At 41.7% G+C, this 17829-nt stretch overlaps 1 protein-coding gene across 3 annotated transcripts in view; it reads right to left on the bottom strand.

The window, feature by feature from the left end:
- Nucleotides 1-4026, bottom strand: part of SNX4 (sorting nexin 4) — a 68858-nt gene extending 64832 nt beyond the window's left edge. Inside the window, exons 1-2 of one of the 3 annotated variants that reach the window (XM_023728776.1) lie at nt 3849-3975; nt 2642-2682 (exon numbers count right to left, since the gene is read on the bottom strand). Coding sequence is in view for 2 of the 3 variants with exons in the window: in XM_004373605.3 (XP_004373662.1) it covers nt 3849-3989 (141 nt within the window). In the remaining variant the exon portion in view is untranslated. Of the gene's footprint in view, nt 1-2641; nt 2683-3848 lie in introns of all 3 variants that reach the window. The other 2 variants (XM_004373605.3, XM_023728777.1) reach the window with 2 other exon arrangements.
- Between the last annotated feature and the right edge of the window lie 13803 nt (nt 4027-17829).

Raw genomic sequence — 17829 nt, 5'->3', positions numbered from 1 at the left:
GTTTTATGACAATGGGTAACAACTCCACGACATGTCAACACTGTCCCTTCTCAACCTTGGGTTCCCTATTACCAGCTTTCCTGTCCCCTCCTGCCTTCTAGTCCTTGTCCCTGGACTGTTGTGTCCCATTATCTCATTTTGTTTTATGAGCCTGTCCAATCTTTGGCTGAAGGGTGAACCTCAGGAGTGACTTCATCACTGAGCTAAAAGGGGCAGTACTCTCGGGGTTTCTCCAGCTCTGCCAGACCAGTAAGTCTGCTTTTCTTCTGTGAGTTAGAATTTTGTTCTACATTTTTCTCCAGCTCTGTCCGGGACCGTCTATCGTGATCCCCGTCAGAGCAGTCAGTGGCGGTAGCCGGGCACCATCTAGTTGTGCTGGACTCGGTCTGGTGGAGGCCGTGGTAGTTGTGGTCTACTTATCTCTTGAGGTGATTTTAAGGATTAAATGAAAAACAGAGCCCCACTAGGCATAACACACACAAATAACAAACCTAACTAACTTCCTTTCTGCCCAGACAATATTCCTATCAGGAATAGTAGCAATGAGGTTGTAAGGTAACGGCAATCATTCTCAAACGAGAATGGAATAGAGAGGGAAAAGGGGGAAAAAGAATAGATGGCCCTCTAAGGAAGGGAACCTTGGGGTTTTTTGGAGGGGTGGAGAGGAGTGTACTGGATATGCATACACGTGTGTTTAAACCCCTAGTGATTCTGAAATATCTGCCCAAATGGCTTGTTCCTTTTTATGAATTACTAAAGCAAGCAGATGTTTCAGGAAACCTCCTAGGTTTGGTCACTAACAGATGGCCTCTTGTAACATGTATTCACAAACTTTTTCCTAAAACTTCAGGTAATACAACTACAACTTCTATTGACGGTATCTCTGGGTTTTTAAACTATTCACATATAGTTTTGTTTTAATTTATAAGAGATATTTATAATCACTTTTAAGTCAACATAAATGGTTCTGTGATTTCATATTAGTTAATTAAATACCTAAGGCTCTCACAAAACATTTCCTCAAATACTAAAATTTTATCATCGAAATCAAAATTAAATTCCTGAAGATGCAGCCAACAACAGATATGATTCTTACCTTCTGAAACTAAAACAGCCTGAACACAAAAAGAGAGTGCAGCGTGATGAATTCCTTAGTATGGCCTTACGTGCCATGGTCTCCTAACTACCACCCAGGTGACTGGGCAGGGCTGTGCAAATAAGATAATTATGGCCCACCAAGGGGATTGGTTGGTTTTGCCTTAAAAGAGAGCCAATTCCGGAGCAGAGAGAAGAGCCTGCCACCACCAAGGAAGGAGAGACTTGCAGGAGACAGCGCAGTGGACTTCCTGGCCCATGGAGCGAGAAAGCTGAGTGCCTTCGGGCAGAGACTGAGGGCCAGGGAGAAGCCTAGGCCTGACCTACGAATTTGGGACTTGGCAGCCCATACAACTGAATGAGCCATTTCCTTCATCGGGGATTTGAGAATTCTGTCCGGGATTTGTGAGTTCTGTGAGACAGTGCAGCAAACTAGGGAACCCAAAGACAGGAGGGAGAGTACAGGTGAGAGGGAGCAGCTGATGTTAGAGATGATGGAGTGGTAGCCTGGAAAAGTTGGAAATTTGGGACATCTTTAACCTCTGCCTCAAAGGAACCAGCTTTGTGTTGATCCTTATAAAAGAAATCATTTGTTTAGCGGGGCATACTCACAAGACTGGCAAGTATTTTAAAGTCTGAAAATATTAAGTGTTGGTAAAGATGCAGTGCATCAGCTAGTGCTGATGGGAGCAATAAACTGGTATAATCACTTTGGAAAGCAATTTGGTACTATGTACTAGAGCTGAGCATGCTACCACTTTACAATCCAGCAATTCCACTTCTAAATTTACATGAGACTCCGGGTCATTTGCACCACGAGATTTGTAGAAGGAAGTTCGTGGTAGTACTGACTTTTAGAAATGGCAGAAACCTTGCAACAACCCCAATGTCTGCAAACAGAAAAGGAGATAAATCAACTGTAAGATATCTATAAGATAGTTATGAAAATGAATGAACTAAGCCACATTTTGGATGAACCCCCAAAACATAACGTTGAACAAAGAAAGCAAGTCACAGAAAAATTATTCCATTTATATCAATTTCAAAATCAGGCAAAACTAAATGATTTATTGTTTAGGCCTATACATGATAAGATTGGAGCCCTGGTGGTGTAGAGGTTAAGAGCACAGCTGCCAACCAAAAGCTCAGCAGTTCAAATTCACCACTCACTCCCTGGAAACCCTATGGAGCAGTTCTCTGTCCTCTAGGGTCGCTATGAGTGAGAATCAACACGACAACACGTTTGGGTTTTTGTCTTGTTTTGTTTTTTCATTTTAATGGTAAGATTATAAAGAAAAGCAAAAGAATTAACACAAAATTCGGAATACCAGTTACCTCTGCGGTGGTGGCAGGGGGCTGTGATACAGGAGAACAGATGGGGCTTCAAAGGAATTGTTAATTATTTTATGAGAACCTTGTCTGCATTAATGACATACTTCACAATAAAAGTTAAAAAGAGAGAAGAGAAAAATTAAGTCACCGGTGGGAACCTGCATAAAGAAGTAAATTGTGTAAGAGCAAAATATGCATTACAGTATACACACACCTCTCTCACATTATGCGATCCTGACCACTCCACAAATAATTCTAGAAGAAGAAAAAAAATGAAATGAAAACATTAAAGTTCACTCAAGAAAGTCTTCATGCTACGCTATATACCTGGACATCTCCCTAAGTAGGCACACAACTCCTATACTCCCTCGTTATTGGAAACCATCTTAGATGTCTGGTCTCTAAACTTAAAAGAAAGAGTCTTTCAGGTTACGGTCGGCAAATAACCTTAATTTTTCTTTATCTGCGGGATGGACAGTTTTATATTAGCAGTAACGTGTGTTCCAGAAAAACGAAGCAAAATGACTGGATGAGCAACGCACACTGACAGAAGGCCTCTAGGTAGGCTGATCTGATGTGGAGTACCAGACTGAGAAGCTGTGGTGCCAATTTCCTCTCTTGTGCAGATTTCGATTTAACCTGGCCTATAAATCTTCCATTATACGTGAAAACACCTTGCAATGAAAATACTTACAAATATAAGATGATGCACTTCTCTCCTGTACTTCAAGCAAATGAAAATCACTGATTACCCAAGGGGGTTCACAAAGCAGGTACAGGGGAGACCGATGATCAGTTACTTATACGACATGCACCCAAAAATTAAATTACAGTCAATAAGGAGTAAAATTAATTAGAAGTCTTTTCATTTGTACCTTGTCTTGAGCCTGACACTTTGTCCAATGGCTTTCCGGTGGCAGCACCTGGCCAACCACCCTCATTGCCCCAGACTAGCTCCTCACCGAAGTCCCTTCCTTCCCCAAACACCGCCGCCTACTCCCCACGGTACCCCCAATAAACCATCTCCCCTGCACGGTGCCTTTTACCAGACACACTGAAGCATCAGCGTTCCTTCAGATTTAAATCTCCCCGTATATCCTACCATGGAAACCGCGCTCCTCCTCGGGTCTCGCCTCTGCGGGGACTCCAACCACCGCGCCCGCGGAACCGCACCCACTGATACTCTTCCCTCCCCTGGACTCCGCCTCGCGGCCTTCCGTCGGTCTCCGCAGCACCCGGCGCTCGCCCCCCACCCAGGGCTCCTCTCACTGAAACCCCCCACTGTACCTGTGACGCCCGTCTTTCCACCCGGCCTCCTCCTGATCCCCGGGCCTTCGCGGTCGAGCCCAACGACCCCAGCACAGCCCAGCGCGCTAGGCCCCAAGACAGGCCTAGCGGCCTCTGCTGCCCGTTCTCCTCACCTTGCGGTCCTCGGAACCCTCTTCCAGGTCGCCCTCCGCCTCCTCACCGACCGCAGCGTCCTGCTCAGCATCGAGGCCGCCCAGCGGCTCCAGGGGCGCCGGCTGCAGCTGCCTCTCTGGTTCCGAACGTGCCCCCTCCATGGCTGCAATTCGGCGCGACAGACCCAGTGCGCCTGCGCCACCGCGCCCCGCCCACAGCCGCCGCGCCCCGCCCACAGCCGTCCTGCCCCGCCCCCTCCGCCTGAGGTCTCCAAAGCAACTAACTGGTCAGGTGCTAAGCCAGGAATCCCTAAAACGTGGAAGTTCTGTGTGGGGAGAGGAAGAGAGAAAGTCAAGGGGACAGTGAACACCAGAAGTAGGTGTTGGCACGGTTAGAATCATTCAGGTAGCTGATGACCTAAAGAAAATTTGAAGCAAAAGAAATTAGAGGCCAGTCTGACCATCACCCCCTAGAACTCTGGCTTGCCTGCCACTGTTGCTTCTTTTTCTCCCAGAAAGATCAGAGTGGCATATACGATTGACTGCCAGCAGACTGAGTAACACATTCAGCAAAAGATAACATTTGCGAGATTTTGAAGGACGTGAAGCGTTTGGCTGAAGCAGGCTGGAGGACTTGTGTAGTGTTTCCTCAAGCCCTGGAGATCTCTGATAAGTTTCTACAAACATCTCTTGTTGAATTTTCCGGAACCTGCTTCCTTGGCATTTACCATGGTAACCTCATGGGAAACGCTGACGGGGTGTACCGGATCGGGGTATCTTGAGGTTACTTCTCTTCAAGGTCTGGCTGTCAGTTTTACAAGGACGGACTGGTTTTTCTGCCTACTTGGCCGTAGTAAGCCATGACACAATTCCTCTTCCTGGAATGCTTTCTTTGGCCTGGCGGCAATTTTCCATCCATCCCCAGAAACTTCAAAGGGGCACTGGTGGCGCAACTGGTTAAGTGCTCTGTTGCTAACCAAAAGGTAGGCGGAACCCACCCAGTGGCTCCATGAGAGGAAAGACCTGGCGATCTGCTCCAGTAAAGATTACAGCCAAGAAAACCCTATGGGGCAATTCTACTCTGTCACATAGGGTCACTATGGGTCCAGATTCGGCGGGTCTGCACCTAACAACAGCTAAAATTTCAACTCAATTATCACCTCCAAGTGCTAATATCGCTTTCTTCATAAATCTGCTACGACCTTTCTCATTTTATAATGCTTTATTTCTATGTCTGTCTTCCTCAACTAGACTTTGGACTCCTTGAAGGCAAGGACCCTATCTTATATTTTTTCTCTCACTAACCCTATCACATTTACTAAATAAATGTTTAAATGCATTTTTTCAGTTTATCAGGGCTGATTCATGCTAGGCAAACTCTCAGGAAACATTTGTAAATCAGAAGGTATCAGGAGGGATACTTTTCCAGGAACAGATTTATATCCATTATTCTTTTCCCATTTTTGAGGTAACCAGGAAACTAGATCCTGGAGGCAGCAGGGTAATTGCTCTGGACTAGTGACTAGTGACCTGGTGGCACGGTGGTTAGGAGTTTGGCTGCTAACCAAAAGGTCAGCAGTTCAAATGCACCAGCCGCTCCTTGGAAACCCTATAGGGCCATTCTACTCTGTCCTATAGGGTTGCTGTGAGTTGGAATCCACTTGACAGCAACGGATTTGTTTTAATGACTTGATGATCTCACCTTGCTGTGAGTAGGAATGAGGAAAGGACTCTGGCTTTACAAAGCAGTTCATGAGGGGAGGCGACAGTGCTGTCTGCTGTTAGTAAAACAACAACGACGACAACTAAAAACCAGGAAGGTAGAGGCATCTGTGTCCCCTTCTTTCACACCCCTTTTTTTGTGTGAAAAATTTTCCTCTCAAGACTGTCTTTGGTATTCATTTTAAGTTGTTTCAGCTGGGTATAACTTCTTCCTTATATGTCCTTAAGAGATGGCCTTGAAGGAACCAAATTGGAAAAATCGAAAGGGTACTTGAAGTCTCTAAAATCGGGCAAAAAGAATTGGATGATTATTTTTCCCTATTTTATATACATTTAATACATGTTCATTGTGGAAAAATTAGAAAATACAGATACACATAAAAATAAAATAAAAACCACCCATACTCCCACAACCCCAAAACAAGCACTGTTAACACTTTGGCAGTTGTTGTCATTAGGTGCTGTCGAGTCGACTTTGACTCATAGCGACCCCATGTGACAGAGTAGAACTTGCCCCATAGGGTTTCCCAGGCTGTAATCGTTATGGAAACAGATAACCAGGTCTTTCTCCCACAGAGCTGCTGGGTGAGTTCGAACCTCCAACCTTTCAGTTAGCAGCTGAGCAGGTTAACTGTTTGCACCACTCAGGGATTCCTGACATCATAATAGCTGCAGTTTTTTATTTGACTGGTACTTTACATACATTTACATACAATGGCCCTGCAAGACAGGCATAATTTCCCCATTTCACAGAGGAAGAAGCAGGCTCCGGGCAATATTGGACAAGCTCCCTCACTCAGTAAATAAGGGGAAGACTTAGAATTCAAGCCTGTATTTGTAGGACCCCCAGAATCCAAGCCATGCTTTTGGTCCATGCTGCTTCTCTACATGAGAGAGAGAGGACAGAGATATTTTTCTGGAAAAGGAAGCAAATAATTGACAGAAATAAAAGTGTTGATTCCTCGCTTGAAAACCCAGAAAGAGAAGCCCATTTCCTTGGAATGTGAAGGCAATGTCACTCCAGTCTGGCTAAGCCTAGGGACGGGGCTTCGAACTGGTTTGTTCCTGCTGAGAATTTTCATATCCACCCCAGATATACTGAGTCAGAATCTACAGATTCCCGGGTGATTCTTATGTATAATAAATTTTGAGAACCACTGCTGCACTAGTGGTTTCTAGAATTGGTCCCTAACCAACAGCATTAGCATTACCTGGGAACTTGCTAGAAATGCAAATTCTCAGTAGGGGTTTGAACCAGAACAAACCAGTTCAAAGCCCTGCCCAGGAAAGCCAAGGCTAACTACACAGAGACTGAGGATACAGGGGCTCCCCACCCTTTTGATTCAGCCAGGGGAAGGATGTTGCCCCTTGTATATCTGAATCTGAAATCAGTTCTAATAATTTAAAAAATATTCTGTTCCCAAATCTTCTCTTTTCCAAGCTTGATTAGGTTCTTCAACAGTTCCTTAAACAACATCATTTTGAGTTATTTAAACTAATTCTATTATTCTCTTCTGAGCTCACTGCAGTTTGTCACATCCTGTCAACCTCATGGCCAAGAGAGGAAAGTAGCTCTTCTTCATTTCAAGCTTAACAAGGAAGGTTTCTGACTGGCCCGGCTTGGATGACGCTCACTCTCCTAGACCAATCACTGTGGCGAAGGGAGTTCACATATAACTTGGGGGAAGATCAATTTCCAAAATGAGAGGTGTACTGGGCAGGCAGATGGTAAATTTTGACTTTAACAATATTCCAGGAACTATTTAAATGATGACAAAGAAAAAGCTTGATGGGTAGGGCCAGGGAATAGCATGTCTGGCATCCTTCATGAACAGGAGACAAACAAGAGCAAAAGATTTAGATAGTAATAATAATAGTTAACACTTTTTAAACACTTATCATGTGCCAGCACTATGCATTGCTTTAATCCTCACAATAAACCAGATCTTAACTAGATAGTCTGAGAGGGGCCAAGGGGCTGTAGTTTTGGCTGGACTCTCTGGGAACAGGCTTGGCTGTTGAAAGTTGTTGTCCCCAGAGCACCTTATGAGTACTGGGACCCCTACTCTGAAGGGAGCACGGGGCTGCTCGGAGCCCTGACCTTCACAGCTTGACCAGCATGAACTCAATATGACTTTATTTCTTTTTGCAAAACTTTCTCAGAATTCTATTCATTTATAGTTTGCTCCAGGAGCCCTGGTGGCACAGGGGTTAAACACTGAGCTGCTAACCAGAAGGTCAGTGGTTCGAACCAGGGCTTTGAACCGGTTCTTCCCGGTTCAGTCATGGCTGAGGAAGCAAGCCAGAACAGACCCAAATTTTTTAAATTTGGGTGAACCAGAACGATAACTGGAACGGGAAAAATTATGGGTCAAAGCCCTGCTAGAAAGCTAATCATCCTCTTAGAAAACAAGGGCAGCATACGCATTGCATAGCAGCCATATCTCTTGCCCCTTGGATTTTGAGCAAAGTCGGAAACAGTGGTGCCCTGTTCAAAGATCGAAATCGACCACTGTTTTTTATATGTGTGACTTTCCACAGTCCTGGCAAGAATCCAATCTCACACATCAGGCTCCTGAAAGGCCTCACTGTGCCTCAGGTTCTGAATCTCCCAATCCAAGGCTTCAACCCATAATTTTTCCCATTCTGTTATTATTCCAGATCACCCAAATTATAAAAACTAGGATCTGTTCCAGTTTCGCTTCATTAGCCATGACTGAACTGGTTCGAACCTGTTCAAAGCCCTGGTTTGGACTCACCAGCCGCTCCCCAAGAGAATGTGGCAGTCTGCTTCCATAAAGATTTACAGCCTTAGAAACCCTGTGAGGCAGTTCTACTCCATCCTTTAGGGTTGCTATGAGTTGGAATCGACTCGACGGCAACGGGTTTGGTTTATAGTTTGCTCCAAATCTGGCGAATTCTACCCTCCCTCCTACTGGAGCCTTTCTGCTGTCCCTGTTTTAAAACGTTGGATTTGGAGTTTGGTGCTGGCAAAAACTCCTGTCTTCCATGTCAAAACCCTTTGGGATTTGTTATGGATTGGATTGTGTCCCCCCAAAAATGTGCGTCAACTTGACTAGGCCATGATTCCCAGTATTGTGTGGTTGTGATCTGATTTAATTACCTATGTAATTACCTATGTGTTGTAAATCCTAACCTCTATGATATTAATGAGGCAGGATCAGAGGCAGTTATGTTAATGAGGCAGGACACAATCTACAGGATTAGATTGTATCTTGAGTCAATCTCTTTTGAGATTTAAAAGAGAGAAGCTAGCAGAGAGGAGGGGGACCTAATACCACCAATAAAGAAGATCTAGGAGCAGAGAGAGTCCTTTGGATCTGGGGTCCCTGTGCTGAGAGGCTCCTAGACCAGGGGAAGATTGATAACGAGGATCTTCCCCAAGAACTGACAGAGAGAAAACTTTCCCCAGGAGCTGGTGCCCTGAATTAGGACTTCTAGCCTCCTAAACTGTGAGAGAATAAATTTCTGTTTGTTAAGGCTATCTACTTGTGGTATTTCATTTATAGCAACACTCAATAACTAAGATAGAATTGTACATATTTTCTTCCCTTTCTGTCCAACTTCGAATCACCCAAAGAGCTGTACTGGAGGTTAGAAGATTGGGTCTCTAAACTGCTAGTGATCTTGGACAAGTTATTAACTGCGCTGGTCCTCAATTTCTTCTCCTATAAAATGAAAGGACTGGGCTAATCTTTAAGATCATTTCGCTGTGGAAGATGTTATCTATATTTTTCTCAGGTGTCTGTCCATCTGACTCGCTGATATCCATAAACAACCTTGGTAAATATTGTTACTCCCTTTCCTGCAACCTCCAGCAACTTCTCAATTACTTCTTTCTTTATATGTCCACTTTGTTCCAAAATTATTTAATTCAAAGCACTCCAAATTTATGGTAAACTTCTGTAGTCCCTCCTGCTTTTGATCTCTGTTGTGGCCTTGAAGACCAGGTACTTGTATTCTCACAGGTGAGAAAACAGTGCAAATTGAAATTACCCTAAGATACCTTTCTTTTTTTAACTTTGGAGGTTGACAAAGATTAAAAATTTGATAACCTATTGTATAGAGAAAAGTGTAGGGAAAAAGCATCTTCATACATTGACTGTGAGACTATAAATTGGTATAATGTCTCTGAAGAGCAATTTGTGAATATCTGTCAGAATTATAAATATTCACAGCTGTTGACTCAGCAATTCCAATGCTCGGAATTTATCTTAAAGATTTACTCACATATGAGTGAAATGACGTATGTACAAAGTAATTCATTACAATATTGGTTATAAATGCAAAACAATGGAAAACCTAAATGTCCATCATTATGAGGCTTGATAAACACATTATGGTACCTCCAAACAATAGAATATTTCACAGCTGTTAAAAGAACGAGGCAGCACAATTTGTAGTGATATGAAAAGATTTCAAAGAAATGTTGATAAGAGCAAAAACAGAGATGTAGAACAATGTATATAGATAATATGATCCCATTTATATATACGTTTATGCTTATGTATTCAGAGAATGTTTCCAATAGGTTACACAAGAAAATAGTGCCATTAAGTGTATCTGGAGAAGAGAACAGAGATAGTGGGGGAAAGCAGTAAAAGAAGATTTATTTATTTATTCACTCTTCACTATTGAGTTTAGTACCATCTATTACATATGTGAGGATGGCACAGGACTGGACAGTGTTTTGTTTTGCTGCGCATAGGGTCGCTATGAGTCAGAACCAACTCGAAGGCACCTAACAACAGCAATTACATATTACAAAATACAACTTTTGGGGGCCTGAGATAAGCATTAAAGAGAGAAAGATATTTTTCTTTTTCCTTAAATATAATTCAAAACAAAAATAATGCTAAACCATACAATAAGTATAGGGAAGTCAAATGAATTTCTAATCTTAACTCATGGACATTATTTTCATTGCTTGTTTTGAAGTACCGAAGTTATTCAACAATTTATTTTGTTGTTCCTGCTTTGTTGTTGCCCTAAACATGTTTTACCTGTCTATAGAGAAATGTGACTTGACTCAAGATAGTGGCAATGGAGCTACTAACATGCACATAGATTTTAGAGCCTTTTGGGTAGTAGAAACTGCAGGAGTTGAAGGTGATCTTTGGGGAGTGGCACTATGAGAGGAAAGAGTCAAGGATGATACCCAGGTATTTAGTATGGGCAGCTGAATGGAAGGTAGTTTGCTGAGATGGAGAACATATGAGGAAGAAGAAGCTTGGGAGATGGACTTCTGTTTTTACATATTGATTTTGAAGTTCCTGGGGGAGATCCAAGCGAAGATGCTCAGTAGGCAGATTGATATTCAGGTCTACAGCTACAGAGAAAGATCTGGATAGAGACTCAGATTTAGGCATCAACCTCAGATATGAAAAAGTGGAGAAATGAGAGGACCACAGTTAGGAGAGACTATGGGGGTGGAGGGAGGGCTGTTTAAAGATGAGAGCTTGAACATGTACAAACACTAACAAGAAGAAGCTGGGAAGTTGGAAAGACGGACCGTGAACATACTAGAAGGACTGGATACTTTATGAAGGTTCCCACCCTACCCAGAGGAGGGAGGGGAGGAAAATCAAGCATGGTGGACAGAAATTTTCTCAGACAGGAGGAAGAAAACCACTTCCACCTTAAGCTGAAAGAAGAACATATGCAGTTTTGCCTTTTGTAGGTGGCGCAGCCAGAAGCCAAGTGAGTTCCATTCTGGTGACTTACGTTTTCTCACTGAAGTTGGGAAATGAAACCTACTAGTAGTAATAGAGGAGCCCTGGTGGCACAGTGGCTAGGAGCTCAGGCTGCTAACCAAAAGGTCAGCAGTTTGAATCCACCAGCTGCTCCTTGGAAACCCTATGGAGCAGTTCTACTCTGTCCTATAGGGTCACTATTTGAGTCAGAATTGACTCGACACCAAAGGTTTTTTGGTTTTAATAGTAATAGAAGGAGCCCTGGGTCTCTATGAGTAGGAATTGACTCAACTATAATGGGTTCTTTTATGGATGTTGAGTTCAGACTTTCCCGAGAACAATAAATCAAAATGGCCATTTGTGCCAGGTACAAACCTTGACAGAATAGGAGTTTTCAAAGTATTCTAACTGCAGGGACAACTTGACATTGAAGGATGTTTCTGACTTGCCATACTAGCCACAACCAATTCCCATCAGACATATACATATGAAACCAATGACAGAAAGATTTCCACTTTGTAAAATCCTCCCTTCAATTAAGGATATAACTAAGACCCAATCATTGTAACCTCCCTACTGGATATCCCCTAACTGCCTTTGAAAACCCTCTATTTGTGCTGCTGGGATGAGCTCCTCACCATTTTTGGTTTTGTACGCTCTCTGTTCTCGAACTGCTTCTCGCTCAATAAACCCTGTTGATTAATTTAACTAGTTGATTGGTTTTTCCTTTTTACAACATATACATTTCTCCTTTCAATTTTTTTTTTTAATATATACCAGAATTAGGATTGCCGAGTCATATGGTGGTGCAAAGACCTGGAGTTAGAAAACCAAAAGGGAAGAACACGCTTGGCATTTCTCAAGCTGAAAGAACTGAACAAAAAATTCAAGCCTCGAGTTGTAATACAAAAGGATTCTCTGGGCAAAATATTGAACAACGCAAGAAGCATCAAAAGAGGATGGAATACACAGAGTCACTACCAAAAAGAACTGGCCAACGTTCAACCATTTCAGGAGGTAGTATATGATCAAGAAATGATGTTATTGAAGGAAGAAGTCCAAGCTGCACTGAAGGCACTGGTGAAAAACAAGGCTCCAGGAGTTGACGGAATACCAAATGAGATGTTTCAACAAATGGGTGCAGTGCTAAAAATGCTCATTCGTTTATACCAAGAAATTTGGAAGACAGCTATCTGGTCAACTGACTGGAAGAGATCCCTATTTGTGCCCATTCCAAAGAAAGCTGGTACAACAGAATGTGGAAATTATCAAACAATATCATTAATATCACATGCAAGTAAAATTTTGCAGAAGATAATTCAAAAACTGTTGTAGCAGTACATCAATAGGGAACCGCCAGAAATTTAAGCCAGATTCAGAAGGGACATGGAACGAGGGATATCATTGCTGATGTCAGATGGATCTTGGTTGAAAGCAGAGAATACCAGAAAGATGTTTAGTTGTGTTTTATTGACTATGCAAAGGCATTTGACTGTGTGGATCATAAGAAATTATAGGTAACATTGAGAAGAATGGGAATTCCAAAACACTTAATTGTGCTCATGCGGAACCTGTACATAGACCAGAAGAGGGGAATACTGCGAGGTTTAAAATCAGGAAAGGTGTGCGTCAGTGTTCTATCCTTTCACCATACTTATTCCATCCGTATGCTGAGCAAATAATCCGAGAAGCTGGACTGTATGAGAAGAACGGGCCATCGAGATTGGAGGAAGACTCGTTAACAACCTGTGATATGCAGATGACACAACCTTGCTTGCTGAAAGTGAAGAGGACATGAAGCATTTACTGATGAAGATCAAAGACTACAGCCTTCAGTATGGATTACACCTCAACATAAGGAAAACAAAATCCTCACAACTAGACCAGTAAGCAATATCACGATGAACAGAGAAAATATTGAATTGTCAAGGATTTCCTTTTACTTGGATCCACAATCAATGCCCCTGGAAGCAGCAGTCAAGAAATCAAATGATGGACTACACTGGGCAAATGTGCTGCAAAAGACCTCTTTAAAGTGTTAAAAAGCAAAGATGTCACTTTGAGGACTAAGGCCCTGACCCAAGTGATGGTATTTTCAATTGCCTCATATGCGTGCGAAAGCTGGACAACCAATAAGGAAGACTGAAGAAGAACTGATGCCTTTGAATTATGGCGTTGGCAATGAATACTGAATGTACCATGACAGCCAGAAGAATGAACAAGTCTGTCTTGGAAGAAGTACAGCCAGAGTGCTCCTTGGAAGCGAGGATGGCAAGACTTTTTCTCACGTACTTTGGACATGTTACAGGAGGGACCAGTCCCTGGAGAAAGACATCATGGTTTGTAAGGTAGGAGGGTCAGCAAAAAGAGGAAGACCCTAAACAAGATGGATTGACACAGCGGCTGCAATAATGGGCTCAAACATAGCAACGATTGTGAGGATGGTGCAGGACCAGGCAGTGTTTTGTTCTGTTGTACAGAGAGTCGCTTTGAGTCGGAGCCAACTGGAAGGTACTTAACAACAACAAATGGTAGTTCTATGTTTAATTTTTTGAGGAACTGCCAAACTGTTTTCCGCAGTGGCTGCACTATTTTGCATTCACACCAGCAATGGAACACAGTTCAAATTTCTCCACATCCTCTCCAATACTTGTTGTTTTCCATTTTTTTGTCATAGCCATTCTAGTGGGGTGAAGTGGTATCTCACTGTGGTTTTGATTTGCATTTGCCGGACAACATTTTGTTCTGTTGTACATGGAATCACTGTGAGTCAGAGCCAACTTGATGACAGCTAACGACTAATGATATTGAGCATCTTTTCATGTACGTATTGGCCATTGTACATCCTCTTTGGTGAAATGTCTATTCAGTTCCTCTGCCCATTTTTTTGATCGGGTTGTTTGTGTTGTTGTTAAGCTTTAGGGGTTCTTACGTATTCTGGATATTAAACCGTTATCTGATATACGGTTCCCAGTAATTTTCTCCTAGTCTGTATGTTTTCTCTTCAGTTTGTTGGTAAAGTCCTTTGATGCACAATTTTTAAAAATTTTGATGAAGTCCAGTTTATCTATTTGTATTTTGCTGCGTGCTTTTGGTGTTATATCTAAGAATTCATTATTAATGTAATTTTTTTTTTTATAACAATATCCTCCCTTCCATTGGTTTCTCTTCCTGGATCCCCCACTAGTTAGTTGTATGTTAAGACTTCCTGGATTGCTCCTCTAATTTTCTCATCATTTCTCCTCTATTGTCCATCTTTTGTTCTTTTGTACTGCTTGCTGAGAGCTTTATTTTTCTTCTAGAACTCCTATTGAGGGTTTAATTTGAGCTATATTTTTAATTTCCAACATCTCTTTCTTGTCTTCTGAACAGTCCATCTTAAAAATAGCATTTTGTTCATGTTTCATACAAGCAAGATCATCTGTCTGAAGATTTCATTTTTTCTGGTTATTTTCCCCCATTTCCTAAGTTATCTGCCTCCTCTGAGTTCCTTTTTTCTTGTTTTGATCTCTTCTTTTTAAATTGATGTTAAAGGCTTCCGTCAAATGTCTGATCCTTAACTATTGTCTACATATGGTGTGTTGGTGAGAAGGTGGATGTGTGTGGTTTGTTGGTGAGAGGGTGGGGAGGGGTTATGAAAGAGGGGGATGTTGACTTACTGTAAAGTGATTAACAGGGTGGTCAGCTAAGATTTTTTTGGACTTTTTTGCTGAAGTTGTTCTCCAAAAAAGGGTCTTCTAATCTCATCTGAAGGAATAAGCCTGACAGCCAATATTCTGGGAGCAGGATGAGGGAAGGGGGCTAGAGGGTTTCACCCTGTAGTATGTAGACTTTCATTTAATCCTGTTATGTACCAAACTGCATACTCCCAAAATATGTGTTGAGTTCCTGCCCTTGTACCTATGGATATGATCCTGTTTGGAAATAGGGCTTTTCTTCTGAATTGTTAATATAGTCATACCAGTGTAAGGTGGATCCTAAATTTAATCACTTCTGAACTATAAAAAGACCAGAATACACACATACACACACATACACATACACACACACACACACACACACACACACACACACGGGGGGGGGGAGACAGATGCCATGTGAGGATTGTCTACAAGCCTAGGAATGCCAAGGAATCAAGGAATGCCCAGTGCTACCAACAAGGAAGGAACTGACATGGCCAAGACTGATCTGAACTTTTAGCCTCCAGAACTGTGACAAAATAAATTTCTGTTCTTTAAAGCCACCCACTTGTGGTATTTGTGTTACAGCAGCACTGGGTAACTAAGACATCCCCCATTTCAGTTTATCACTTCATCTGTGTTCCCAAATTGAGAACCTCTCTGAGTCAATCTCTCCAGAGTCTCTTATAGGGCAGAACAAGGGCTAGTCACCTGGCTGCACTTTTCAGGGCTTATGCAGACTTTGGACCAATTCCCTTGTTTTCAACTCATTCCTCACCTCTGCCTTCCATAGTACGTAGGTCCTATGATGCCTTTCTAGGGTTTGGAAAGACCAATAGCCTTGCCCCTTATCCATACTGCCATTCAGGAATTTAGATTTTAGCTTCTTCACTCATCTAAGTCTGTAACCACTTCTGGCCCTTGTACCTAGGGATGTGATCCACAAGATTTCTGTCATCTAAAAATCTGTTGAATCTCTCCTCTTCCATTGTCCCTTCTTCTGTTCTATTGGTCTTTGTGTGGGATTATTCTTTTCTGGCATTTTAATGGAGTCTTGGAAGCAGAGATAGTCTGCCATGTCTAACCTGAAGGCAAATTTTCTTTTCTATTCTCCTTAATTAAAGTTAATAGGTTTTTCCTTCCACTATTAAAGTGATACATAATTATTGTGGAAAAAAAAGTTTTAAAAATGAAAATCAAAAATATAAAAAATTACTGATATGTCCACCACCCCTATACATTTGGATTTATTTTCTGCTAGTCTTGATTTTAAAAAAACTGTAATTGGAGTCAAGTGTTCTCTTTTTCCACTTATTTTGTGAGCACTTCCTTTCATCAAAATAATTTAAACATATCCTTCTTAATGGCTACACCCCTATTTCATCATGTGATTATTCTATAATTTAACCATTTCCCTATTATTTACACTGAGGTTGTTTTAATTTTTCACCGTGACAAAAACAAACACACACCACCACTGTGAACACCTTTTAAACATAAACCTTTATATTTGACTATCTGATTTTCTTAGAATAGAATCCAATGAGTAGACTGAGGATTTTTAGTCCTTTAAAAGACAAGCGTGATCTCCAAAGTTCATGCTTACATTCTTCAAAGGCTCTCCACTGCTTCAGCACACAGTTCAAGCATCATCTCTTAAGAATATTTATACTCTGACTTGACTAGGTATGATTCCTCTGTATTCTATACCCTGTCTAACTATTATAGAACTTTCTAGACTGTCTTAGTAGTGATTTTCTTACTCATCTCCTCATGTGTCTGGCAGACCTTTGAGGACAGGGATAGTATTTGTCACATCAGAGTCGAATGCACCATCTGGCTTCAAAGGCTGAAGAGATGTTTGTTGAATGAATGAAGGTCTAGCTAGGTGACATGGAGTGAGCACTTCAACTTTGTAGGCAATCATTTCTTAATCTATAAAGTTTTAACAGCTGCGTCAGCTTTCTACTTTCACAGTGTTGTTATGAATAGCAAACGAAAACATATGAAACGCTTTGTAATACGTATGCATTTCTTGTGCAGCTTGGTTTTTGCTGGGATATACATCTTAGAATTTTCATGTACATGAACTTTGTCTTTTTTAACCCTATTTGGTAGAATCTCTCCTCCCTTTCCTACTATCCCTGGTAAATCACTGGCTTAGCTTCCAGTCACTCTAGTAGCTGTAAAGGGTCCCTCCAAAGTATAGATCCTGGAATACTCACACCAATTTGCCCTTCTCTGGGGGAACACATTGAACAAAAATTAGCCCTCATCTTAAGGCAATAAATATATTCAACAAAATTTCAGGCTTATATAATTCATTGATAAACTCTTCTAAGAATTCATCTGTATAAACTGGCTTATCAAGTACCACGTATTTATAGCGGAAGTAAAACATAAGTGCTAGAATTATGAAGGATTCAATATTACTATTATTTTTGGTGACATTGAGATTATTAGAGGAAATATGATGCAGAGTAAAGTGAATCAATATGTAGATACTGGCACAGTGGTTAAGCGTTTGGCTGCTAACCAAAAGGTGGGCAGTTGGAAACCCTGTGGGGCAGTTATGATTTGGAATCGACCCGACAGCAACGGGGTTTTTTAATATCTTACCCAATACATCAAATAAAATTACCTTTAGGGTCTTAAAAGTTCCCTGTTCAAAATGTAATTAAATGGAACATGATAATGGGGCTTTAATACAAATATTTCACAGAAGGTATAGGCTAGTGTCACCATGGTTTAAAAAAAAAAAAGCCCAAATACAAGGCTGAAACATTCTCTCTTTGTCACTTCTAGTCTTAGGCTTCTTAACACACAATACTTATCAACCAGAAGGAAACTGTCCCAAAAGAAAGAGACACAAACGTGTAGCAACTG

This window comes from Trichechus manatus, unplaced genomic scaffold (genome assembly GCF_000243295.1).
Source record: "Trichechus manatus latirostris isolate Lorelei unplaced genomic scaffold, TriManLat1.0 scaffold00026, whole genome shotgun sequence".
Taxonomy (NCBI): domain Eukaryota; kingdom Metazoa; phylum Chordata; class Mammalia; order Sirenia; family Trichechidae; genus Trichechus; species Trichechus manatus.
This window is presented reverse-complemented; position numbering and strand designations above follow the sequence as displayed.